At 46.7% G+C, this 26940-nt stretch overlaps 1 protein-coding gene across 2 annotated transcripts; it reads left to right on the top strand.

Annotated features, from left to right (window-relative positions):
- Positions 1 to 297: 297 nt before the first annotated feature.
- Positions 298 to 26486, top strand: LOC144163231 (uncharacterized). 2 transcript variants are annotated; one of them, XM_077694093.1, is made up of 4 exons: positions 298 to 1113; positions 2627 to 3052; positions 12748 to 12930; positions 26019 to 26486. In XM_077694093.1, the coding sequence occupies exons 1-4, from the start codon at positions 528 to 530 to the stop codon at positions 26132 to 26134; spliced, it is 1311 nt and encodes a 436-aa protein (XP_077550219.1). In that variant the 5' UTR covers positions 298 to 527; the 3' UTR covers positions 26135 to 26486. The 2 variants fall into 2 exon arrangements, with proteins under 2 accessions (XP_077550219.1, XP_077550218.1); XM_077694092.1 differs by having other exon boundaries at positions 303 to 1113; positions 2621 to 3052.
- Positions 26487 to 26940: the final 454 nt, after the last annotated feature.

Raw genomic sequence — 26940 nt, 5'->3', positions numbered from 1 at the left:
CAGCTATCACGGGCATAGATGATCGCGGGGATACACAAGACATACTGTAAGAAACTCTATGACACAAGAGGATGCAGATGCCCTCACCTCCTTCAGCGCCTTCCCCATCCCTGACTAGACCTTGAGTCACCCGTTCTAAATAAAGAATAATAATAATTATAATAAACAAAACCGGAAAACAAGGGCTATTTTTTGTTTTTGCTTTTCTAGTTGGAGCGGCGTTGGCCGAAGTTCTCGTTACTGTAGCTACTGTAGCCGAAGGAAGTCGTTCCAAGTTGGCTAGTGCGAAGAACGTACTGAAGCCGGTCAGAGCCAACAACAGCCAACAAGATGGCGAGTTGTGAAATCTCGTGTGGAATCTAAAGCAGACGGGTCGGTACTGTGGGTACCGTGAGTACCGCCAGTCAGGCCGAACTAAAACTGAGGTTAACTCTCACTTGACCAAGCTTCAAAACAACTGCACACTTCCGTGCCGAGACGGCGTGTTCGTGGTTGTGTTGCCTTAGCTTGTCGAAACGCTGCATGACATGACGCTGGTGACGGGAGCACACTGTGTGGTCGAATGCTGCAACAGCACGAGCAGGGACCGCGTTCTTCTTCACAATTTTCCTGAAGGGGGGCAGGAAAGGGAGGCCTGGATTAATTTCGTGCGCGGCACGAACGGCGACGATTGGGTTCCGGACAGGTTCAGCATGGTGTGCGCGCGACACTTCGCGGTGAACTGCTACGAAAGCAAGCTCAGCCACCCCACCGAGTTCACACATTTAGAGAAACTGCTGCGCGTGTCGTGGCACTTGCCGGTCCTGAAGCCTGGTGCTGTGCCGACAGTGTGCTGCACCCCAGCTGTAGAAGACGCCAGCGTTTCCAGCCTTCTCTGCTGTCCAGGCGGTGCTAGTCATCAGCCAACGTTACAAGGAACTGACCCCGCGCTACAAGGATCCCAACCCGTGCTTCAAGGACATCGCACAGTGCATCAAGGATCCCGCCCTGTGCTTCAAAGACACCACCCCGTGCTTCAAGGACACCACTTCGTGCTTCAAGGACACAACCCCGTGCTTCAAGTACCGCATTCCGTAGTACAGGGGCCTTACCCTGTGCTGCCTCTCCCAGAAGGTACCGTTTTTCATCTAAAATTGCGCCCCATTGAGTTCCCCTACTGAATGGCACGGTTTTCTGGTTAAAAAAAAGGGTGTTTTTTTGGAATACTGACAAGGCGTACACCAGGCAAATGACCGAATTAATTACGTCTGCTGCAAAGCGCATGTCGAATAGTTTTTCCTATAGTTTGCTAGTGCATTAATTAAAAGCGTGCCAATCCGGGCCTTGTGGTGGAGTTCACCGTGCTTAGGATTACTCCACTTGTGTTCTTTTTTCTTTCAAGCCGTCGTTCCTGTGTGCTCCACCTGTACTGTTATGGTGGCAGTGTTACGTTACAGCATTAGTGTTCCTTGAAACGACATTCAGCAACTAACAAACAACTAAGCGGCAGTACTGCTTGGTCAGTGTGAGCAAAGGAAACATACCTTTAGTATGTTCAATGTGGAAGCGAAGACCTAGATTCTGCTGTACGTCAATGTTACTCTAATTGAAAAATGAGTCGCAGCCATGGGCACTTCCCAGTAAACCTGTTCCGAGAGGCACCGGCCAGCGTAGTTTAAAATAAAAGACACTGCGTAATCTCTTCTTGTGGCAGCTTGACCATTTTCGACCCCTGATGTCCTCTATTAGCTCTGCTGGTGTAGTCTGTGGGCCTCCTTGGCTTAGCAGTCACATATATGGGCTGACCACGCAGTCCTCTTGGGCACAAAGCGGCAAGTGTGCTATGCTATAAATGGCGACCATGCTGGCCGTTTCGAAGCATCAACTGTTTCAAATTTCCGTGTTAAATCAGGATTACACATCGAAAGTAAGTGCCGGATTACACCTCAGGAACTCCGAACACTGTCCCAAACCACAAGAAGTCTTGTGCTTCTGAGCTCAAGGACACTGGTTCAATTCTGGCCTAGGTTGCTGTTTTTCAGATAGAGGCAAAAAAAGAAATGATTGTTGGTTGATATTCTGGGGCACACTAAAGATCCCCAGGTGGTTGAAATAAATCCGGAGCCCTCCACTACAGCGTGCCTCATACCCCAAGTGTAGCTTCGGCACATTAAACCGACAAACTTCTAAACCACAAATCAGTGGGGGCCCCCACGCACTGGCAGTAGCAGCATGTTGAACCACAGCGCTAACGACAAGACACCGGACGCAAGAGGACACACAAGGCGCTGACTTACGAGTGGATTTTATTTTCTCCAACGACGCCAAATATAAACCAAACTGAAGAAAACAAAACATGAAAAAAAAAGCACATGAAAAGCCAGCATGAATAACAAAGAGCCAAGGTGTTTTTTTTTTTCATGTTTTGTTTTCTTCATCTTCGTTTATATTTGGCGTTGTTGGAGAAAATAAAATCTAGTTGTAAGTCGGCGCCTCGTGTGTCCCCTTGCTATCGTCCTCTGTCTTGTCGTTTGCGCTGCGGTTCAACATGCATCACCAACTCGCCCAAGTTTTCGTGTTGTCAACAGCAGCAGTTGTGCATCGGTTGAGCTTCACTAACAGTTGTGTCTCGTACGGAAAGTTCCAGGCCCGCCCCCATCGGAAGGGCAACCCCGCAGTGCCTTGCCGGACTCAGCGGATGCCAAGGTGCCTGGCGGAGCCACGGACGGCAAAAGCAAGCCGAAGAAGCCGCGGAAGGTGAACCTGGACCCTGCCGTCGTCGAAGAGAGGCGGAAAGCGAGAGCGGCCAGAGAAGCCGCTCGCCGGGCAGCCATCGACCCCGCCGTTCGCGAGGCGAAGCGCCAGGCGGCTGCGGCCAGGCGGGCTGCAAAAAAGGCCGAGCGGCAGGCGGCCAAGTTGGCTGAGCAAGAGGCTTACCTGGAGAAAATGCACAGGGAGTGGGTTGAGCAGCAGCAGCAGGTTCCGAGGGACACGGAGGCGGAGACGATGGTCCTTGGTATCCCCGGACCATCGCAGCTGCAGCAGTTTGGCCAGCCGTCCGTCAAGCCAGCTGGTACGTGTAGTAGTACCGTATTTTCGCGCGTATAACCCGCACCAAAATGCGAAAATTTTAGTGGCAAAGTGGGGTGCGGATAATATGCGGGGTTTTTTTTTTTAGTGCAGCTTCACGGCAATGCGCGTTGTGCAGTGAAGCTCTTTTGCAGTAGCACTGACTAAGCCTTCCGTCGCTGCGATTGTGCAAAATCTACAAAGACAAGGACAAGCGCACTCTTAACAACTGAATTTTATTAGTGAATTGTGACTTTCGCCTTGCAGTCAGTGGATGCTACTTGATAAATATACGCCTTTTCGGTCTACATAGTATGTGATGTGTTGCTTGAGCAGTAGCTTTGGTGCAGCCTGTCCTGTATCAAATGTGCCGGCAATACGTAAGCATTTTTTTTTTTTTTTCGTCTGGCTGAAAGTGGGGGTGCGGATTATATGCAGGGGCGGGTTATCCTTGGTATTCGATGGCATGGAATGCATGCAGGCAACCAAGTGTGCGCCGCCATATCTGTGGCCAAGCGTCTGTTGCTAGGCGACGTGCGCACGGCCCACAGATCAGGCCCCCCTCTTCTCCTCCATGCAACCGTGTGAGTGCACCGTCACTCGTCACGTCGGGCTCCGCAGGATGGCGGCACTTGTCCGTGCTAAGCACGACTGTGAAACACATGACTGTGTTTCACGTTACGAACTCTTCGCCGAACACAAATTATTGCGTCAAGTTCACTGTGAGTGCAATTAATAACATCTCTGTTGGCGCCACAGTTTAGAATCGGATTGAAACGGAGCAGATAACGCACGCCGGTGTCTTTTTTTCCGTCGGCGTGTGGCCGCAGTGGTCCAGGCTGCACCGTGTCCGTGGCGCATCGGCCATGTCTGTGGCCGTTTCTAGTGTTGCCAAGAAATTGCCCGCTAAACTTTTCAACGAATACCGTCTATACACGCGAAAATACAGTGAGCTACATCCATGAGGTTTTCGCTGATGTTACTAGGCGGAGCCAGCTGGAAAGCAGGCCACTTGACGTGAAAGGTAGCTGTTCCCTGTGAAACCCACGTTAGCTGACGCATTGGGAGCGAAATGAGTGGCATCCGGTAATAGGGGGGACATCTGCAAATGTAGTATAGGGCCTTGAAGATGGTCTTATTGCAAAACAGGCGTATATGTGAAAAAAATCTTAATGCATTGTGAGCCTTAGGAACCTGTAGCCTGTTTTGTGCAGAATTGCAAGACAACTTGCCCCAGGCTGAACCTCGTTTCTTGTCTGTCATCTTAGTCTTTGTGCCGGTTAACGTCAGGTACTGTCATTCATAAATGTTAAAAATCATCAAAACAACAGATTACTAGTACACACACACTGAAAAATGACCAGTTGTAGCCTTTACCCTTATTTTTTCGACGATGAAAGTATGAGCTGCGTCCTTGTATATGTAAATGTGGCTAGGCCAACTTCACCTTATTCGGTTTGGTTTTGCTCTGAAGAAGATAGCATGTGACGTAACCTGCGATCTTTCTCTCAGAGAACACTTCAGGTGTCATTACATAACAAAGTTTCCAGTCATAGGTACTGCCCCAGTTGGCTCCACCATCTTGCGGGATCTAAAGCTTCATGGCTACACCTAGCGTGCTTTTTCTGGGAAGCAGTGCATCTCTGAAGTGTCCTAGGGACACATTCGAAACTCTTAGCACTGCAAACTGCCACCACAAAGATTGTTTTCCACGTTGTGCATGTGGTCGCACTTGGCAAAACCAGCAGCGGCCTGCCACCTAAGGGGAACAACAAACTATGGAAATTGCAGCATGACTGAGAATTAAGCGCAAGTTAAAAAGCATGGACAATGGAGAAAACAAGAACAGCACTGGTCGCATTCTCTTGTCTACGTTTCTAAGTCGCCTTTCCTTCTCCATTATGCATTGCGATTCTACTGCAATCACGGCCACCCGCTTTCTACCAAGTAATCCGTTCTTTGATTAGCAGCAACAGGGGGGGAAACTAGGGACAGTAGCATGAGAGAAAGACCAGGTGCTAGAGAGAGGACAAAAAACTGTGGTTGATTCCTCTGTTGTAGGTATTGGTATGTTGTGATCTCAGTGTTCGGTGGTGGGAACCACAAGACGTGCACACGGAGTCAATGACGACAGAGGCCCCAACACGAAGGTGAAATGTAGGAGCGATGTTTTATGCGGCGAAAACAGCTCAAATGGGTCATGGGTCAAAACGGGAAGAAACCAAAGCGTTACACACGCGGCAAACGCAAATGCAAAAAAGGAGAAAAGCAACAAGCGGGATTCAGTCCTGCACCTCCTAACAGTCCCGCGCAAGTCCCAGTTCAGCGAGGGTAGCGAACGCCCCACATACGCGTGCAATCTGGACTGGGCTCGCATGGATTGTCGCAGTCACACTAGCCGAGGGTCGCAGACGTGCTGGTCCCGTTTGGCTGGCCCCACGTCACTCGAAACACACGTGGCCCGACCCGGTGGCGCAGCCCAGCAGGAACATGAGGCGGCCCGGCGCGGTAGCACGGACCTCTCGCCCGGAGGCCCAAGAGAGGCCGGCAGGGGCGACGGCTCCGACGGGTGGTCCTCTCGAACCGATGGCGGCCCCGCCTGAGGGTTGATGACCAGACTCCCCGGCACAAGGCACGGGTGCCCGGTGTGGTAGCGGGTACGAGCGACCGGCGCTACGGCACGGCCCCCGTTGTGCGGCGGTCACTGGCGACCTCCCGGCGCGGTAGCACGGGCACCGTCGGTGGGTGTAGATCACGTTCGGTGCTGTCCAAGCTCACACCGAGCTTCCGCCGACCGATGGTGGTCCCCGTCACATTCCATCCGCTCACGTGCTCGTGCACCGGGGCATTATTGCCCTCTAATTGCAAGTATACCCCTTCGGGGATTGGCGGCACCATTACACTACCCCCTGCTTTGGAAAGTTGTAGGGGGCGGAGCCACACACACACTTTCAGTGTTCCCGATGTTCGAGGTGCGGGGATGAAGGAGAAGAAGAAGAAAAGAAAACGCTATGTACACTACAAAGGCTACTTGCGTAAATGTCACCAAAACAGTAAGGGAGCGAGCACAGATTTCCGGCATTACACTCGACTCAGGAAGTCTGCTCCAACATTATCCGCACCTTTTATGTATTGCACGGTGAATGAATATTCTTGTAGGAACAGGCTCCACCTCAAAACACAGCTGTTTAAGTGTTTCGCGGTTTGTAGGTATTGCAAGGGCTGGTGGTCTGTTTGGAGGACAAACTTTCGACCACACAAGAACAGATGATATTTCCGCACAGCCCAAACGAGCGCTAAGCATTCTCGTTCCACGGTAGAATACTTGCTTTCACGCAGGGAAAGCGTTCTGCTGGCGTACAAAACAGGGTAGAGGGTGCCATCTTCCTCTTGCAGCAAAACCGCCCCTACGCTCCTGTCCAATGCGTCGGTGCACAGCACGAAGTTCTTACGCAGATCTGGTGCTTGCAAAATGGGTGCGGAAGATAGCTTCTGTCTCAAATCGGTGAAAGCGCGTTCATGCTCTTCTGTCCAGTGGATTAAGTTTTTGGCACATTTGCGCGTGAGGTCCGTCAGTGGCTTGGCCGTCTCCGCGTAGTTTGGTATGAACTGGCGATAATAGCTGGTTAGCCCAAGGAATGACCGGACTTGTTGCTTGTTCTGGGGTCGTCTCGACTCCAGAATTTTATCCAGCATTTTATCCATTGGTTCTACTTTGCTGGATCCAATCTTGTGCCCTAAAAAGGATACCATTGGACTTCGATTTCTGATTTTCTTGGCTTGACAGTGAGCTTGGCTTCTCGTGTGCGTGTGAAGACGGTTCGAAGAACGGAGAGGTGCTCATCCCATGTTTCGGTAGCGACTAGCACATCGTCGAAGTAATGGAAGGTGTGTGGGATTCCCGTGAAGACCTTTCTCATAGGGCGAGCGTAGACTGCAGGCGGTGTCTTCAAGCCAAACGGCATATATTTAAACTGGTACAAGCTGGACCTGCAAGAAAATGCGGTCTTCTCACGGGAGTCTGGGGCCATCGGAACCTGCCAATAACCTTTCATGAAGTTGAACTTTGAAAAAATCTTCTTTGGTCCGATTTCTGCGAGAAAAACGTCAATTCGTGGAATAGGTTCGCTGTCGTCCAGAAGTAGCTTGTTCAGTTCCCTAAAATCCACGCACACTCGGATCGTGTTGTCCGGCTTTCGGATAGCCAAAAGTGGCGAATTATATGGGGAGACTGATCGTTCGATGACGCCCAAGCGCAACATATCTTGAACCTCATTTTCAATGGGTTCTTGGAACGCGAAGGGCACTGGGTATTGCCGCACGTTTACCGGTATCGCGCTGGTCAGGTTGAGCTGACATTCCACAAGGTCGGTCTTTCCCGGCAGGTCACTGAATATGTCTTGAAACTGGCTGCACAAGGATTGTGCCTCTTGTCGTCGTTGCTGCGTCAACCCGGGGAAAATACCGACGTCCTCAAAAGTTTGCTCCTGTTTGCCAGAGAAGAAAGGTATTTCTTCGCTGTCTGGTCCATCTTCGATTATGTTAAAGGGACAGACAACCGATTTTTGTCGAGTGTATATTCTCTATCCCAAATGAAAGGGCATCACTTAAAGCACCTTAACGAGAAACGGTTTTGCTGATAACGCTCTAGAACTTTTTAAATCGAATTTTTTTATCTACGAGCCGTATGTGTCCCTCTCAAAACTAATGCTGGCAGCCATGACATAGAGTAGCTCGGCAGCATACTTTTGTCTGTATGCGAAATGAAAAACGATATTTAAAAAATTGTTCCCAGCTAAAAAAGTTTGAATCGCAGGCTTTCCTGTTCCTTTATGTGTTTTTTTAATGCAACGGTCTATTTTGCGCGAATGCGCCATCTGTTGGGATAGACGATAGGTAGAATCTGGCTTCACGTTGTGGAGGCGGGAAGTTCAATTCTCCCCGGGCGCGATGTTTTTTTTTTTTTTTTAAGCTGCCGTTGGCGTATTTGGAGACTGAAATCAAATATATTGGCAGAACAAATGCCCCTGACTCAGATAGAATCGTCAAAGCTCCTTCGGTGGGTCTGTTTACTGAACGCTGCCGTTGATTCTGGACATGGTGGCTCAGTTAGCCACACTGAAAGCAACCCAGTGGCGGCGGGCGGCGTGTCTTTAGAATTTTCAAAGTAATGTTTAGAAATACATATACTATTTAGGCTTGTAAAAATACTTGTGATAAAAGGTTTTCAATACGTAAATAAACGTTTCAGCAGTTACAGTAGCTGCTAGGTTTGCAGGTCACGTGACAGGGACACATATTGTAGTGTCAAGTTTCGACACTACGAACCGCCACCCTTCCGATTTCAGGAAGTTTGCTGCCAAATTAAAATTATTTCCGCCAGTTTGTTTAAAAATTGCTTGTGGTTACCCGGCTATATATAACGCTGGCTTTCATATAAGCTACAAAACATATACGCGACAAAAATTGGTTGTCTGTCCCTTTAACAGCGGCTACAAACGCTGCGACCTGCTGTCGCTCCTATTTTTTTTTTTTTTTTAGATTTTGAAAATGATTTATTCATACAAAACTTTCTCAGGTGAGTGGGATAAAGACTCCGCCTGACTAAGGCCCATTCACCCGTACATGAGCATTGCTAACAGCAGTAGCAGCAAACATAAACAAAGTACAGAATGCAAGAAAACGAGATCAATGCTGAAAAACTTCACAGAAAGAACAATTCGGCCAAGCAAATACACAGAAGTGCAAAACAGCAACCATTCCACGTGTGCAATAATCAGCAGAGTTAATTCCATAGGATGGGTAAGAAGGTACTGCTTAACGTTGTATTTGAAGGCATGTATCGAACGGGAATCACGTACCATTTTTGGAATATCGGGATGTTTGTTCAAGAAACAGGGTATTGCATAACCAAATGTTTAGGTCCCATAATGTGTCCTAATTATTGGGGTTTTGTATATTTCGTGTCTAAATGTAAAATACATGTTGGGTGGTTGATACTGTCTATAAAAAGCAAATTCATTGAATTTGATTTCGTTGCAAATGCCTACTGAAAGCTTAAATTCAAACAGCTGCATAATTTTTAGCAATTTATGTTCAGAGAATGCACGTGAAGTATGTTCCAAGTAATGAAGATTTTCAATACATGGAACAGCTCGTTTTTGTAGTGCTGTTATTCGTTTCATGTTCTTTATAGTCGTCTAACTGTCTAACCTCAAACGAGGAACAAAGATCGCTTACAGGTGGTATTTTCCCTTATCTTCCAGTTTTGTACATTATTGTCAATCCACCGAATCCTCTCCCCCCCCCCTCCCCCCCCCTCTGAAGTCTACTTCATCCAACTCCCTTCTGCACCAGAAGGTTGCCAACCCCTGCTCTACGGTGATTCACTTGTTTTTTGGAATTTCTGCGTCCCTGCAGGTTACTCTGTTTCCCTGCAGACCACCGTGTGGTTCCTGGGAACTGTATTGCTCCACTGGAGTGCACTATGCCTTACCTGAACAACCTTCGCGCTAATCCTGGTCGATATTAAATAGTAGTTCAAAATTTTGACTAGCCGCGCTCTCAGGCAAGAACTCGTTAACTCTTTCGTTACCACACCTATTCAAATCGATCACCGGTGATCGATGATTTATATTGCCTATTTCGACACGTTGTACTCGTTTCTCGTACACCTAATGCGGCCAGTGGTTAGTCTAGGCACTGCACTTTTAGAATCAGTTTAAATTGTCTTGCCCCGGCGAGCGAGATTCACATTTTTGAAAGCGTTTTTTGCGAGCGGAGGTGCGTGTGTTTTTGAGGAAGGGGGTGTGGCCGCTGCACTTGACAAAAACGCATGCCACTCGTGGTTAGGCTACATTACCATAATTTTTTTTTTTTTTTTTTCATCAAAAGGCTCCTGGCAAGTCAAGTACCAAATAACGTTGTCAGCTTTGTAATCTGACAGCGTTGAGAGGTGATAATTACTTGAAAATGATACCAGCTATTCATTAGTGATCTTTGGTTCGGAGAAAGGATAGCTTTATTCTGCCAAATCTTATTTCTGATGGTCCCTCGCATGTCTAGCAAGTGTGCCTGGCATTTTCAGCCAGTTTCCAACAACTTCGGTTTCGTTTTTGCGTTGCGAAATTCATATTTGGCGCTACTACGCAGTTACCCAACTACAAGCTCATTTGCCATGGCGCCTCCGTTGCCCACTACTGTGCCTCGAAACAGGCGTGCCGCTCGTGCTTCCACTTAACCCACGCCTTACTTCTGCGATTACAGCTTCAGGTGAAAGTCTAAAGATAACACCGAGTCAGCGGGTATCAGTTCAGACGAGGAGAACGCTACCAATCGGCCTTGAACACCGCCAGCTGCTCACCGGCCAGTTTCGGTTTTGTCCGAGGGTATTTCCGGAAGTCTAGTGTCGCTTCTTAGTAGAGCTGTCTATTCTAACAAAAGTCTCCAACAGCCTTGTAATTGTTTCTTTTCGAAATTGTTAGGTGGTGCTGCAATGTAGTAGGCTTGCAATGGTGAACTTGCTTCATAGCATGACGGCGGCTTGGTGAAAGCTTCGTGGGCACGATTCTAGCGCATCGTACCTTATTCCTGCAAGCAGGGCTACCACAGCGAGTCAGAACATGATAATAAACCGCAAATTAAAGTTCTGACTGATAAGCAATGATCAGAACGTCAACACTCATCCACCACAGAGTTTGATTTTCAACACCAAGCGGATTTTTTCGCATAGCTTGCTTGTCCTCAATATTGTGTTGGTCATAATCATTGACAAGGTGTTAAAATATCACGTGAAGGCTAATTGGGGTCTTCAATGTTGTCAAACTACCAGATTTCTTCTAGAGAACCATCCAAAATAGCGAAATTTGAAATGGAGGTTGGGCTTCACCGCTGTCGTAGATACGAAGAAACTAAGGAGTGGGCGTTGCCTCTAATACCATAGTGATAAAGCTTCTGGAAGAGAATGTGATGACTGAGGCCATCGAAAGCCTTTGTGAAGTCGAGAAACACACCTAAAGCAACATTATGATTTTAAAAGTTTCCGGGAATATACTCTTTTTGTGCTAGAAGGGCAAGCTCTATTGATTTATTTCTCTGGAAACCATATTGTACTGGGTTTAAAATATTGTATCGGTCAACAAAAGATGTGAGTCGTTTAAGTATTATTTTTTCTAACCCTTTTGAAAACGCCGACAGGACAGAAATAGGACGGTAATTGGAGAAAACGCTTTGATCACCTTTCTCGTATATAACAGCGACTTTTCCACGCTACATTTTACGTGGAAACACTTCAGTTGTAAGGCACATATTAAAAATATGAACTGAGCAGTTCGCTATTATATCAATAACATATTTAACTAGTGTAATTTGTATGCCTGACACGTCAAGGGACTTACCGTTGTTTAGTTTGAAGGGGCCCTGCAGCACTTACCATCGACTATTAGGAATGTATTTTGGGGTAAAGTCTATTGTCCGAGCAATCTCCTCCCGCAAGAATTATGAAAATCCGTTCACTATCACCCAAACTACGTGCGATGAGAAGTTGCGCATAATCGTTCCCTCTCAACTCGACCACGGACAACGTGACGAAAGCTGCGTGCTCTCTCCCAGAGAGGGGGTGGCTCGCAACGTTCTCTTCCGTGGCCTTTGATATATCACAGGCCGGGGAGTTTTCTCCTTTTTTCTGCAACGTGGAGGGGTCTATTTCCAGTGTGGTGCCACAAAAAAGCAGGCATGGGTGCCTGCTAGCAAGCGCGCACTCGGGCTGGTAGGGTGTTTTTGAAGCAATAAACGTTTGTTGTCGAGTGGTCTGGTTGAAAGGGAAGTATTGAGATCATCACTCAAACTCCGCACTCACTCAAAACATATAACGGCAAAACTGTGCCTACAGGTTCAGGCATAGAAGAGGTTCGTACACAGCGCCAACGACGGCTGATCGTCACAGGAAATGTGTGAAATTAGCTGCGAAGTTGAGCAGCGACACCCGATCGGACAGCCATGGCCTCAGTAACGTCGTTTAGGCCATTCCAGGGGTGCATAATGAGGAGAACTGAAGAGAGCGCGGTTGGTTTTTCCACGTCTTTCACAGCAATTTGCGAGCTCACCGCTTCACGTGCACGTGTAATATTTGGCTCAGGTATTTCTGGTAGTGTAAGCTAAGCGTCGCGCAAGTTTACTTGCACTGCTCAAAGAGTGTTGCAGGGTCCTTTTAATAAAAGACAAAACTAATTCACTTTCACAAACCGGGTCTAAGAAGATGGTGTGCTCGTTATGATATTTTATTTCCTGGATGTGGTCATCCCTAGACAGGGGGGGGATACAAAAAAATTATTAAAAGCATTAGAGAGCTGTGAACCTTTTAACTCAATCCCATCTTTTACTAGTTTAGTAAAGCGGTTCTGGTACATGACCAATTACAGATTTTAATTTTTTCCTCAGCTGTTGAAAACTCCCTGGAGAAGAACAGAACAAATTTGTGTAATACTCCTTTGCTAAGCGAATATTTTTGTTGACGCGGTTTCTAAATGATGAAAAGTTTTCAGTGCTTCAGCGGTCCTCTCTTGAACAAATGCTGTGTATAGTTGCTCACGCTTTCGTATTTCAGTGCACCCGTCTGCCGTTGTGGTGTTGTTTCTGTTGTGTGAATGGAAGCGACACTGCAAAAGATTAAGTCCCCCTGCACGCCCTGTCTTCTCCCAGGCCCGTCGTTGCATCCCGCTTTCCGCATCCCCCTGACCAGAGACATCGAGATGATGCAAGCCCTTGCGGGAAAGACGGACGCCCAGACGCAGTACACGGTGCAGATGGTGGTGAAGACGGCGCAGGCAGCGGTGTTGCCCAAGGTGAAAAGCATCGCGTTGCAAACGGACAACAGGGCGCTGGGTAAGAATGCCACTGCTGCATGGTCTGATACTTGTTCCCCTCCTGGTGAGATTTTCTTTTAAGCTTCAGTGCCCTCACCGATGCTGTTGTACACTGATACGCCCCGCAGGAAAGCCAACTTTCTCTGACGATGAAGTGAAAGAAAAAAACGCTTCCCGTGGCCGGAATCAAGTTTGGATCCCTCACGTTGTGAAGCTGGCGTCTATTCGATTTCTCCATTTTGACACGGTCAAAGTGGTTTGGAAAACTCGGACAACGACCAAAGAATCCGTTGCGAGAATAGCGTTGCTCTGCGTGCCTAAAGGCTGTTAGCCACAAGACGTTAGGCCTGACTTCTCGTTTTGAGGTTTAGGACTTGGGCCTAATGTCGCATCTTGGGATTGAACACCTCTAACCGGCACCCACTGAAAAAATTGCTCTCTGAACACCAAGCAGCAGGTACCAATTCGTGCCGTACACCCATAACCAAAACGTTAGGCCTACGGTGGAGTGCACACCCGAAAGCTGCTGTGGCTATTTTAGAGAATTCGTGCGTACCTCCGGAGCAGCACATACTCGCAGTGAGGGATTGGCCAGCCATAGAATCCATCACGAGGAAGCTTTGCATTCAGCCATCATCGTCGTTAGACCGAGGGGTGCATGATTTTTTTTTTTATAAAATTTCGTATTAAGCACTACTTGCTCTGGGTTCCGCATTAAAGCTCAGGTATTGCTTGTTACTTACTGGTGTTGCTACATATCTCTGAACGATAGACTTGCTTGTGCTGAATTCGAGTAAGTGTCACATTCTGTGTTCTAACACCAATTTCGATACCAATTTGTTTTAACACCAATTTCTGAAACAGTGCTTTTACGGGATTATTTTGCGATGGAGTGAAAACCACCTTTCATCTCGCCAAAGGGTTGAGGGAAGGGTGTTTTTGTTGGTGTAGTGCACTTTTTTTTTGGAGAAGCAATTTGCCAATTTGAAATTATAACTGTAAAGAAAGTTTGTCACATTAGCCTTAAAGGAGTACTGACACGAAATTTCTCGCTTTCAGTTTTTATGCTGTAAAGAATACCTATGGTCCCAGTAATTACGAAAATCGAACCGAAAGGCGTCAGCCACCAACATATAATTAATTATAGCACGTTTATTGCAACCACTTTCAAATTCGGTCGCCGCGCGGGAAAATGGCCGTTCGAAGGAGAGCCTGCAAACGGACTGCCTGACGTCACGGTCTCCGTGACGTCGGACCGTGACGTCATGGTCTCCGTGACGTCAGGGACGTTCGCTGCATCGTCTGCTACGGATTGCACGCGGTTCACACTAAAGCGCTGGACACATGTACGATTTGTACACTCGATTCGCATGCGACTGATCGTTACGACTGTCACCACGACTAGTCGTACGCGTGAATTTGAGACACATGACCCGATGCGTGCATGCGATGCGTCGTCGGCGTCGCTCCGCCCACCGTTTTTGCTCCATGGTCAACTACGACTATCGCTGAGCTGAATTTGTAGATCCCGCGCGTTTAATCGCAAAAAATGGATAAAGCAGGCAATCGTGAAGCGTTTCCTGCCTTCGGAAACAGTTCGCGCACACGCCGGCCGCGCCTGCCAGCTCGGACACTCAGCGGCTCGATCCGGCGCAGACCACGGTAGCAAGACGGTAGCAACCGCTTGTCGCTGCTCTTCTGAATCAATCTGATCGTTAAAATGAAGTTCCACATGCGAGAAAGTAGGTGTTAGTGTGGTGAAAAATTGTGCTTGGGATTGTTATCAGGGCTTATTTTAAAAGCGGCGATCAGATATCTGCCGCGATGCAAGCGTATACGCTGACCGGCCCCCCGCGGCGCGCGGCGGGCGGTGCGCCGACCGGTCGAGAGATGGCAATACCTGCGCGGAAACGTGAAGTGCGCACTTCGCAAGCCTTGCTCACAGCGGTACCGCAGCCAAGCCAAACCTCCTATCGAAGCGAGACCGCCCACAACAACAGCGCAGGCTATCGCTTCCGGTTCCGGAAACAACTGTATGACGTCATGCTGAATCGGCCGCAAAATCGCGGATAGCCTGACGTCACACCCTAAGCGATTTCGCTAGTGCTGCCGATTTGTAATAGTTCGCGGCCAGGGCAATTAAAATCGATTTTTGATGCGTTTCCAGCCTCGGATCGCTCCAAAAATTTCTGTGGGTAATCTGTACAAACTACTGAAGCCAATTATATCGTTATTTAGGCCTCTAAATTTGGTGTCAGTACTCCTTTAAGAATATGTGTGGAGCTATGCACAGCACGTACTTTACAAAGGTACAACTCTTTTTTTTAAGTAGGTGAGAAAAAGGCAGTAAAGACTCATTAGCTTTTTGTTTCAACTCGAAGATGCCACAAATTGTAGCTCTCGCGGCTTTTTTTACTGGCCAACGATGCCTTGTTCACTGATAATTAAGTAATTAATGCTGGCACTTCTGTGTCCTTCATTTTTTTCATGACAATGAAAAGCACTTCTCAAAGTGCCCAGAACAAGCCGGGGTCCCATTTTCAATTGTACTCAATCACTGACATCTTCCTGAGTGCCTGTTTTCTCCTTGGGTTTCACTTCCATCGCAAGTATTCGAAGCCATTCAGAATAGCGTTGTTGATTGATTAATTGATTATGGGGTTTAACATGCCGACGCTACACAGGCGGTGAGGTGCGGTAATGGAGGGCTCTGGATTAATTTTTGCCACGTGGGGGTCTTTAATGTGCGTCAGAATCTCGAACGCACAGGCGTTCTTGCTTTTTGCCTCCATCAAAAAAGCGGCCACCGCAGCTGAGAAGCAAAACCACATTCTTGGGCTCAGCAGCACAATTCCTTAGCCACTGAGCTACCATGGCAGGTAGAATAGCGTTGTTTCTTGATGCCATCTTGGTATTGCCAGCCAGAGGTGGTAGTCAGGTCCTTCCCTACTATGCCACCCGTGGCGAAATCCTTAACCATTTGCAATCCGAAACTTATACCGATTTTCCAGCTGTTCCGGTCCACAAGTATTTTGCCAATTTCTCGCATCTTGAAGAAAGACTAACTGTGCAAGAAAAACTCACAGGATATATAAAAACAATAGTCTTTCTTGGGCTACTTAAATGCAGAAATTTTGGCCTGCCTGCCTGTCTGTCTGTATGTATGTAATTTATGTCTGTCTGTCTGTCTGTCTGTCTGTCTGTCTGTCTGTCTGTCTGTCTGTCTGGCTCGATTCAGCCACCCGGCCTAAGTGAAGCGGAAGCTTGCGCAATAGTTTTATACACCCACAGCCAGATATGAACGCCTAAGTCCGGTGGCAATGTTCATAGTTGTCAACATTGTTGAACAAGAACAAGACATTACGCAAATATAAGGCACAAAATCAATACATGAGTGATGTTTGCAGTGTTCCTCTATTAAATAATTCATGGATGCTTGGTTTTTGCGTTAGCAAATGAAATTTTACTTCAACTGCAGAAAAAGCATTCACTCTGTCACCTGCTGTTGCCCGCACTACTATAGCTCCCGGCGGCATTTTAAGAAATCAAATGGCAACAGTAACTAGAGGCTTCACTAGACAGGTTTCACATTCCGCTTGGAACGCTCATGGAGTTGGGCAATGTGGTTCTGTAAACAATGGAGTAGGGTGCCTCGATTCACACGCGTCTTCGCTGTACGGCAGCGCTGGCATTGAGGTACCCATGTTTGGGCATTGAGCATTGAGGTACCTATTGAGGTACCCAAGGTACCCAAAAAGAGAATGGCCACGCAACCCACTAGCTCATTTCCCGCAACTGAACCTATTCCATCATATGTGTTCAGATGTGCGATTGGCTGAGGCCGCCAAAAGCTTGCCGAACGAGCTATTTGCGCTTAAATGTAATGCATATTCATTTTACAGCAGTAAGAATGGTGGGGTAAACAAGGAAAGTTACGAAAATACATGTAAGCGTAGAAGTACTGATGCGCACTGCTGTTGTTACTGGGCACACTATGCTTGTTTTAGCTGCACAGCACTCCTCCGCTTTGGAGCTGTCTTACACGACACTGGCCGATTGGCATAAGCGACGTTGTCTTATGTGACTCTGCTGGTTGAGGATACCCCATGTTTTATGAAACGGTTTCTTTCTACAGTAACAAAAGCAAGCCAGGTGCAAATATGGTCAAAAACAAAGCAACGCCATACAATGGTCTGTGGCTGAGTATGGTAGCGCCATCTGGGAGGACTGATGGCAAGCAAGGCTCTAGAGCCGAATGACGCAGTGGAAGTTCGTTTGAATACGCGTACTTATGACTTCATTGCTAACGTCCTGAAAACACGATTTGGCGGGAGAATCAAAATTTTAACCTAAATTGAATAATTTCTCAGTGATTACGACATCCTTTGCTGCCAGACTAGCGCTGGGGGCGCTATAAAACACCAAATATTTTTAATAAAACTAGAGTTGTGCTTTGTCTGCATGGCCCCTTTAAGGACTGGGTCTATTATCTGGCGGAATCTGTCACAGACGTGCCGAAACAGCCGTCCATTCTTTGTGACAAGCTCGACGCAGCTTTTCATTAAGTTGTCCTCTGTCATTTCAAGTGAAATGCTTCTTGACGAAGTTGGCTGAAGCATGTTTGCTATGTCCACTTTCCTGAGCTTTGCAGCACAAGAGTCTTCATCCCCACCGGATGCAACACACTTTGTGGACATGGCTTCCTCAACGCGGAACATGTTGTAGACCTCTGGGTAGCGCCGCTGCAAATGCCGCTGCAAGTTTCCACCGTGATCTCCAGAAACTGCACGCTGGAAATTGTCAATCGGGCACGCAGATTTGTTCGAGGGGCTGTCATAAACGAAAAATGTTCGAGCACGATTTGTTCTGTCGCGCCACGTCATAATGAGGTGCGAGTACTGTTGCGCTTGAAGTCCAGCTGTTGCACTGGAACACAAGTGTGTGTGTTTGATTTAATCAGCGTCAAAGTATCTGCACTGGAGTGCACGTGTGAGAACTGATCGGCGGAGAAGGCTAAGACTGTACTGTTTCCTACTCTTCCTCGTAATGGTGGTGATTGAGTCATTTAAAAGAAATGTTTGGCAGAACAAAAGACAGCACGCTGTATACCGAAAGCAGCGGCTCAAGCGGTGCTACACAGTAAAGGGGTAGTAAGGGTGACTAAGTGTCAGATGCAGGTGTTGAGTTCACTGTCTGTGCCTACTTTTTTATTGTTTGCTGTATAAAACATTATTCCTTGCACCTGTCTCCTCTAGCTACTGCCACAAAAAGTGTGTATATGGGGGGGGGGGGTTCATTCTATGTTTTTCGAATCTAAGCACCCCCCCTGATTTTGGGTATCGCAATCTTGGAAAAAAGGCAATGCTTGAATCGAGTAAATAAGGTATTTATAGTTTTTTTGTATTTGTTTCCGGTTTTTGTTTTGTTCCGACACCTTGGCGATACTGCAGGTTTCGCTGCTCTTACTTGCCATGATTCAGAAGCTGGGGGGGGCCTCCAAGTAAAGCTATTGACAATAGAAACTTCTAGATGCCAGGAAAAGCTTTCACCACCACTTCATTCTCTTTCGATAAAATGTGTAGCTCACAGAGTAATGATTCGCACGGTGCTGTCTCCACCGCTGTCGTGGTCTTCGTCCCTCACTTTTGTCGAATCACTGTCATCACTAACTGATGGAGGCACACAATTCTCTTTTTCACTGAAGTCATCATTGCCTTTTGCCAAGTGCACCACCGTAGAATGCACGCAATAAGAAAACGGCCTCGCTTCTCAACGAACAGCGCACACATGAAAACGCTCTGGAATCCAGAAGACCCATGCTGAACATTTTACTGCACCCTAGTTCAAATGGAAGAAAACTTCAACAAAGTTCACTTATCCCTCAAGAGATGGCGCATCATGTATACAAAGAATGCAGGCACATCGCAGTTCCTATCACCCCATTGTGATAGATGAGCATGAATTAGGGAGCTTGTACGGTGTTTTTATGGTGCCTATAAATGCCTCTCTTCAAAATTTGCACCTATATGAACACTATTTAGCCTCAAGTTTTGCTTTTGAGTGCTCCCTGAGAGCGTTGTTCATGGTACCGGGCAGCATAGACTGTTTGGAACTCTATACTGTTCAAACTAGTCCTCTAGTTCACCAGCTACCAGAAAACAACATTAGCAGCAGTGGAATGGGACGCACAATTTTCAATCCAAAAATCTAGAGATGGTGGCAGTTTTCTGTTGTGTTCACAATTTTCCCACTGTAATTCATAGATTGTTTGCCACGTGCTCTCCAAACAGATTTATTCAAACATGTGCAGTCTGTGGGCTAACGTATGGGATAGCAGAGGATCTCGGCTAGCTTCGCTAGAGAACGTGCTACGCGCCTTACATTAACCCCAGCAAAATTCGAGGACTGACGCCCGGGTTCAGGTACTCAAATGCAGTGGACAGACTCTGACTATCCAAAGTGAGGCTTTATTGCCTGGCAGATACAGGCCATGTACCAGACAACACGACTATCGCTCGCAGGGAGACAGTGGCTTCGTTCACTCTCTCAAGCCGCGGGACTCAGACCTCAATATTCGTCATCGCAGTGCGGGAGCGGGGGAGGCATCCCTTGCGACCGGTCAGGACGGAATCTCTTGGCAGAGTCATGTAGAGCCAACTGGGTTCACTGTCACCGGGGCATTCGGAGTAGGCACTAATCGCCCAGTCGACTCCCAGTCGACTCCCAGTCGACTCCCCGGAGCCCCGCGGGTGGGCTCCGGGGGAGAGGTGGTCTTCCCCTGGTCGGGGAGAAGGTGGGCGTAAATGGAGGCGACAAACTGTCCCTCCTTCCCCCTGCTCCCTCGCGCACACCGCATCGCGTGGGGTCACGAAGAGGTCACAACTCACGTGACGCGCTGTCTGCCCAAAAGGTGGCTCCCAGCTCGCCGAAACATGTGCAGGCGAGGTGTAGGGAAACAAGGGTCCCCACAAGTCGCATCCTCATTCTATAAGCATACTCAAATCCATCTCTATTTTCAGTGCAATGGTTGAGCAATGAACACGCCTGCATTAGCAGATAATTCCTATATTGAAGATTTATTCATAAATCGTCATCTCTCTTCATTATGTCTGTTTTTTTGTGTTGTAATTAAATTGTGGCAGGCAGAGGTAAAGTACCGCTCTTTTTTAATCAGTATTCCCAGATCTCGGGTATTCTTTTTCATGCCTGTTTCACTATATGCGATGCTCAAGCAAGCAACAGTGGCCATTGAATATGAATGGGATCAGTGCGTTTGTTGAAGTAAGCCAGTAGATTTTCACTAGTAGTACCACTAATTTCCACTAATTGAACAGCTATGATCTACTGTTGGCACTTTTGTGCCAATAATTGAATATAAACAATAGTATTTTCGGTTTGCCTGTCGTAGATACAGGTGCATGCGTCTTCGTGTGAAATTATTAGCATTTATGCAAAAATTTATCATGCCTACATTTACAATGTTGGAGGCCTAAAACGTGATTGTGCCTGCCTTTTTCTGGTGCTTAAAACACACTTTTCTGATTCCTAAAAATCCGGCCTCTGGTGATAAGTTCTGCTGCCAGAAAACGAAAAGTTTTATCTTTTCAAGACAAGCTCCCAATTTTAAATGCCGTCATCCGTTGAGAAAGAAGAATGTTGCCGCCCGGTACAGTATACCAGCCTGCACTCTCTCAACAATTTTGAGCGCACAGCATCAGGTTCACCAAAAGGTGCCCTTTCATTACGTTTGGTTCTTAAAACGTGTAAAGGAACCAAAAAGTGTCAAAAGGAAAAGGCAATACTTTACTTAAGTTATGTTTGTGAATACCGGGGTAAATGACTTTGCTTCTTTGGAGCACGGGGTAGTGCCTAAGCTCGTGCAAAAGCAGCAAGCACAACTTGCGCAGTTTTCCACTCTAAAATAAATCTTCGAAGGACGAGATGAGTTCACTTTCAATGATGTCTAGCATTTCGGTTTCGTTTCTGTTTCATTCACGAGAGCATTGACTCGAAACCTGCATGTAATGAAAAATTGTGAATTTATGTCGACCTCGTTACATCCAGGTTTAACTTTATGTGTGCCTGTAGAAAGTGCGTACCATGGGCGTTTGTTTCTGAGAAAGGCTTTGGCAAGCTTCACCAATCCTGTGCTTAACCATTCACGATTCGCGATGTAAAAAATTGTAGTGCGTGAAAGTGTGTGCGACATCGACGCCTGCTTTCTTGATTGATTGTAGGGTTTAACACGCCAACGCAACGCAGGCGATGAGGTGCGCCATAGTGGAGGGCTCCGTATTTGTATTCGTGACACTGTAATCCACCTGCGTAGGCCATTTTGTTTTTACACATTAATGTAAAATAAGTCAAAGTGGACCTTTTTTAATGGAACATCCTGATGAAACAACACCTAGCCTCTAACAAGCGTTGCCTTAAAGGGGCCATGCAGACAAAATGCACGTTTGTTTTATTCGAAATATTTCGTGTTTTATAGTGCCCCCAGCGCTTGTCCGGACGCAAACGATGCTTTATTCACTTTGAAATTAACCAATTCAGGTTAAAATTTTGATTATCCCACCAAATCGTGTGTTTTAACGACGTCTGCAATGACATCATAAGAGGGTGTCTTCAAGCTAAACTTGGTGTGAAGCGGAGACTCATTTACCATTAGTCAACCTAGATGATGGCACCATACTGCAGCGGACCGTTTCCCGCCTTTGCTTTGTTTTTGACCGTATTCGTACCTGGCTTGTTTTTGTTAAGGTAGAAAATAATCATTTTGAGAAGGCTGTGGCTAGCGTTCCGTCCAGATGGAACGATATACAAGTGCTAAAGTTCCGTCCAGACGGAACGGAGCGCTGCGGGTTATCCTTCCGTCCAGATGGAATACAACTGAGAGCTTAGTGTTCCGTCCAGACGGAGCCAGCGTGAAATTTGTAGAGTTCCGTCCAGACGAAAGCAAAACCGGCTGATTAGACGCCATGCATAGTCTCTGGATTTGGTGTGGAGGTTGCGCCTACGGTAGCGACACTTTTGTACCGGGTTCGATTCTCCCCTGACATACTTTTTTTTTTGCGTGGTTGTGACGGTTGTGCCAGCGTTTTGTAACAGCTAACTTCGCACCCCTTTTATAATAGACGCGGTGAGAGCAGTCGGTCTTGATTTAGCACTCAACCGGCCGCTCCGCTACTGCTCACTAGAGCCAAGACCAACATATCCATCGCCACAGAGTTCTCATCATATGTAGTTCGTAATGGTGATTAATTAACGGTTATTCTGGCTAGTCAATGACCGGAAGCGGTTCATTCGGCTGGGTAAATTCCAAGAAAGACTGCTCTCGATCTGCTTGTTGTGAAGCGGGCGGGGTCGAGGTAGCGGCATAGTATTTCTTTTTCTATGGTAGCGGCTTGGAGCTCCGTTTGACGGAGTTGTAGTCATGCGCTGGGTCCCACACTGAACACGCATACTCAAGTTTAGGGCGGATTAGTGTCTGGTAACGAACTAGTTTTAAGTTAGATGTAGCCATAAAAAAATTACGTCGCAGATAGTTAGTCCGGTCGCCTTTCTTGAGTTTTGTTGATTTTTACCCAACCGGTCAAACTGCTCTGCTCATTGACTAGCCAGAGTCACATTTGATTAATAATCACTGTCAATATTACAGATGATCGGCCGTCAAACGAACCGCCAAGCTCAACCACGCCCGCTTCACAATAAACAGATCCAGAGCAGTCTTTCTTGATATTTACCCAGCCAAATAACCGTTAATTAATAATCACCATTACAAACTACAGATGATCAGAACTCTGTGGTGATGAATATGTTGGCCTTGGCTCTAGTGCGCGGCAGCGGAGCGGCCGGTTGAGTGCAAAATTGTAAAGGGGGCGCGAAGTTAGCTGTTACAAAACGCTGGCACAACCGGCACAACCACGGGAAAAAAAAAAAAAAAAAAGTATGTCCGGGGGGAATCGAACGCGGTACAAAAGTGTCGCTATTGAAGGTGCAACCTCCACACCAAATTCGGAGACTGTGCATCGCGTGTAATCAGCCGGTTTTGCTTTCGTCTGGACGGAACTGTACAAATTTCATGCCGCTCCGTCTGGACGGAACACTAAGCTTTCAGTTGTATTCCGTCTGGACGGGACGCTAGCCACAGCCTTTTGAGAAACATGGGACTCACTTGACAAATGAGGTCCCGTAAGACGCCGTCAGTTACGCCATTCGCCCAGTGTCATCTGAAACAACCCCAAAGAGCCGCAGTGCTGTGCAGCTAAAACAAGCATAGTGTGCTCAGTACCAACAGCAGTATACATCGGTACTTCTATGTTTAAGTGTGCTTTCATAACTTCCCCTGTTTACCGTACCATTCTTTATGCTATAAAAAGAGTGTGCCCTAAATTTAAGTGCAAATAGCTCGTTCGGCAAGCTTATAAGCTCTGCCTAAATTGCGTTTGCTTTTTCAAGCCTCAGCCAATCACACAGCTATGACATCATAGGTTCTGCTGTGGGAAAATGAGCTAGTGGGTTGCATGGCCATTCCCTTTTTCCTAATTATATAGCTTATTTGAGCGAAGTGTGTGTTAAAAGTGGTGTCAGTATGATTCTAACGAGGCAACCTTTCGAATAAACCAAACTTGTGTTTTGTCTGCATGGCTCCTTTAAGCCTTGATAAAGATGATGTTTGTGTGCACACACGAATAAGACCGCACCAAGGTTTCTTAGAACCTGTTGTTAAGCCAAGTGGGGGTCTGATATGCTCAATCACACGTCATTGGCTGTTTCTGAAAAAGAAAAAAAAAAATGAAATTTACAGATCTCTTTGCATTGTTTTGAGTAGCTTGGCTGTGCAGTGGTGAAAGTGTTTGCTTTTATGGAAGAACGACGTAGTTTGCTGGCGAATACAATTGCGACCGTAACTGCAATGTTAGCGAGAGGCAGCATAAAGAGCAGAGTCACACCTTTATTATCTTAGATAGCAATCGAGTTCCTTACATTGGCTGGCAGTGACATATTGTGGGATCGGGACCCAGTGATGTCCCGTACTGGGAAGAAAAATTCCCATTTCTAGGTTCAAAAATTCCCTACTTTGTAGCATTTTCCGGCAAGTTTCTCTAGAATTCCCTGAAAATTTCCCTGCATTCTTGTTTTATAGCCGATAGATCTTTACGGGATTCCTGTTCAGTTTTGGTGTATTAGCCAGGGCCACCGATGTCTTTTTTATGTAGCCTTCCCTCACGCAGATGCCGTTCAGAAAATCAGACTTTCAGGGTGAACTAAATACCACTACATCTGGCGCTCAGCAGCATTTAACTATGCAGTTCACGCTTTGTACCAAGGGGCGTGCTTACTTTGCATGCTAGAGCTCTAAGTTAAAACTGCCCGTATGAAAAAGAATGAGGCATTGTCGGGTAATTGAGGTAATTTTGGCTTAGTGGAACTGCGGGCGCCATCTGTTGTTGACATCACGCAGACTAATGCGCACCCGAAATGCTTTTTTTTATATTGTGCAGGAATACATGCGGACAGGCTTCAGCCCTCAAGCCGCTGCCGCTTCACCCTTTACTATCTCTTTCTCATGGAGTATTCTTTCCTCTATGCTCCCACCTGCTTTATTTACTAGATTGGAAACGATCTTGGATGCTTGTGGCTTGCGTGACCACGACTCTGGATATTTGAACATAAATCCCACGAAGCGTAAGGTAACTTTTTAAACAAAAACGGAGTAACAAAGGATGCGTGGTCGAGTTAACTGACCTTATTTTTTTGTTACTCCAAGACTTCTGAAATTGCCTCAGTCTATTAGAGATTCCTTTTTTCCCTTGTGGCCAAAATTACAGCTGAAAATTCCCCGAAAAAGGGAAAAATCCCCGCACGGAACATCACTGTCAGGACCCCGGTTCCTGCGTGGGACCTTGAGTCAAGTAGGGACAATGTGAGGTGCACCAAGAAGGGGGATTTGTCATCAAAGGAGGGCATTTTTCAGTTGCTTACGGTGCCCTGAAACACTTAGTCCCTGTTTCAGTTATGCGCTTCATGCAGGCAATATTATTTGAAGTACTGTCATGCCGTATTCAAGGTTGGAAGCTTCTCTTATCATATTGAAGGTCCCAAAAATTTACCAGTGTTTTGGGCTCGAATATGTGTCGCATTAGCGCATAATTTCCGTTGATCAAACCCAGCGGTATGCCTGTTTTTAAAAACCACATCACCAATTTGTAGACGTACTAGAGTCGACCAGCCACAGTGGCTTAGTGGCTAAGACGTTGCGCTGCTGAGCACGGGGCCGCGGCTTCGATTTCCGGCTGCGGCGGCCGCTTTTCTGATGGAGGCGAAAAGCAAAAACGCCCGTGTGTACGAGATTTCAGCGCACGTTAAAGATCCCCAGGTGGTCAAAATTAATCTGGAGCCCTCCACTACGACGCGCCTCATTGCCTGCGTTGTGTCGGCGCGTTACACCCTACAATCAATCAATCAATCGTACTAGAGCAGCGACACCTTGTGGCATGTGATACCAAGCTTTCAACATGTGTGCAGTCCTTTCGTGCACATACAGCACTACATCCGTCTTGCAAGCTGGTGACCTGGTTCGAGCCTCAGCGATATTCGTACATTTTTTCATTCATTCTACTTGAACCAGATTTGTTTCCGTCATTGGTTTATTACATAATTTATGTTACCTTTGTGCACTATTTTTGGAAATCGGGGGGGGTCTTGTACCTTCTACATTGATCTTGGCAGGAAGGGCAGTTGTTCACTGGATTTACTGCACTGAATTCTTTGCACGGAGCAAGAACATATTAGCGGTGAAATGGGCTATTGTGTTGGGGATGGTAGCAGCATCTGATAGACGAAATGATGGCGGCCGCAATTCATTCTGGGGCTACGCAGTGCAACGCCGATCACAGCAGCCGTGCAGTTTCTTCTCCTGAGACGGATGCTGCTAGCTTAGCCTTGGCCAAGCGCCTGTGACGTTATCTGGCCGCGCTACGAAGCGTTGTTTTCCCTCCTGCCTTGATGTTGCTCTGCGACTCTTTGGCACGCTGTGCCTTTGGAAGAATTTAAATGCACACTGGGCATGCTTCAAAGAAAAATGTCGTCTTGCTTCAATTGCAGGGCCGAGGACAGGAAAGAGCTGCAAGCTCCTAGCTCCATCCCGAACAGTCGTCTCCAGCACCAACACCACTACATATCGAACGATAAGAAGAAGGGGTCTGCAGAATGTCACATAACTCATTATTTGAAAATCTCCTCAGTGTCAGCTTCTTGTTTGCCTGTTGTTGGCTTGGCACCGATCGCAGAAGTGTGTTCGATAAAGTGTTGTCGATTCCACATGAACCCAAAGAATGTAATGGTCCATGTACCAGAATTAAAAGCAGGCTGTTTCTGTTTCTGTTAATGGCTATAACAAATGAGCCACATCACAGGTAGTCAAACAGTCCCATCCGGTGGGTCCGAAGGAGAGCCTAATGCAGCTTAGATTATTTTAATGCAGCGTAGCTGATTTGAATGTAGCTTAGATGACTCAGATTATTTTATATAGTTGACAAATATATTTGCAATAAAAATATTGGGTACACTCTCTGTGCTGCCACAATGTTTGCCAAGCAAGTATTGCCAAGGCGGTAGTGCTTTAATAACTCTTTTGCATTCCCTAGTGAATTTGCTGTGACCAGTGAAATCTTAATCTACACTACCATCAATGTCCTATCTGCAGCAGTACAAAGGCTGCTCCAATATTACCCAGCTGCTCCTGTCTTGCTTCTGTGGATCCCCCAGTATAATAAACAATGCTCTAAACATCAACCTAGGCTTAAGGGGGCACACTGGTCTTAGAAACCGGTTTTTTTTTTTGCTTTCCAACTAATCTTGATAAAACTTTATGGGCTTGTTCAGTTTTTCTAGCTGATTTCAAATATCCGATTAGTTTTGATGTAAGGCATTTAGTTTCTAAGATAAGCATAAATATTTCTTGATTGTTCCTGAGAACATTAAAAGAACACTTACCATGAAAAAAAATTACCAGCAATGCATGAAT

The sequence above is a fragment of the Haemaphysalis longicornis genome, unplaced genomic scaffold (assembly GCF_048455015.1).
Source record: "Haemaphysalis longicornis isolate Haplotype H1 unplaced genomic scaffold, Haemaphysalis longicornis Haplotype H1 scaffold_12, whole genome shotgun sequence".
In the NCBI taxonomy this organism is placed as follows: Eukaryota; Metazoa; Arthropoda; class Arachnida; order Ixodida; family Ixodidae; genus Haemaphysalis; species Haemaphysalis longicornis.
This window is presented reverse-complemented; position numbering and strand designations above follow the sequence as displayed.

Excerpts from the sequence above, each read along its gene's own strand:
- LOC144163231 (XM_077694092.1), top strand. The coding sequence starts at position 528 with ATGACGCTGGTGACGGGAGCACACTGTGTGGTCGAATGCTGCAACAGC. Across the intron at positions 1,114-2,620 it reads TGTGCTGCCTCTCCCAGAAG|TTCCAGGCCCGCCCCCATCG; the intron begins GTACCGTTTTTC and ends TCGTACGGAAAG. Across the intron at positions 12,931-26,018 it reads AACGGACAACAGGGCGCTGG|GGCCGAGGACAGGAAAGAGC; the intron begins GTAAGAATGCCA and ends CTTCAATTGCAG.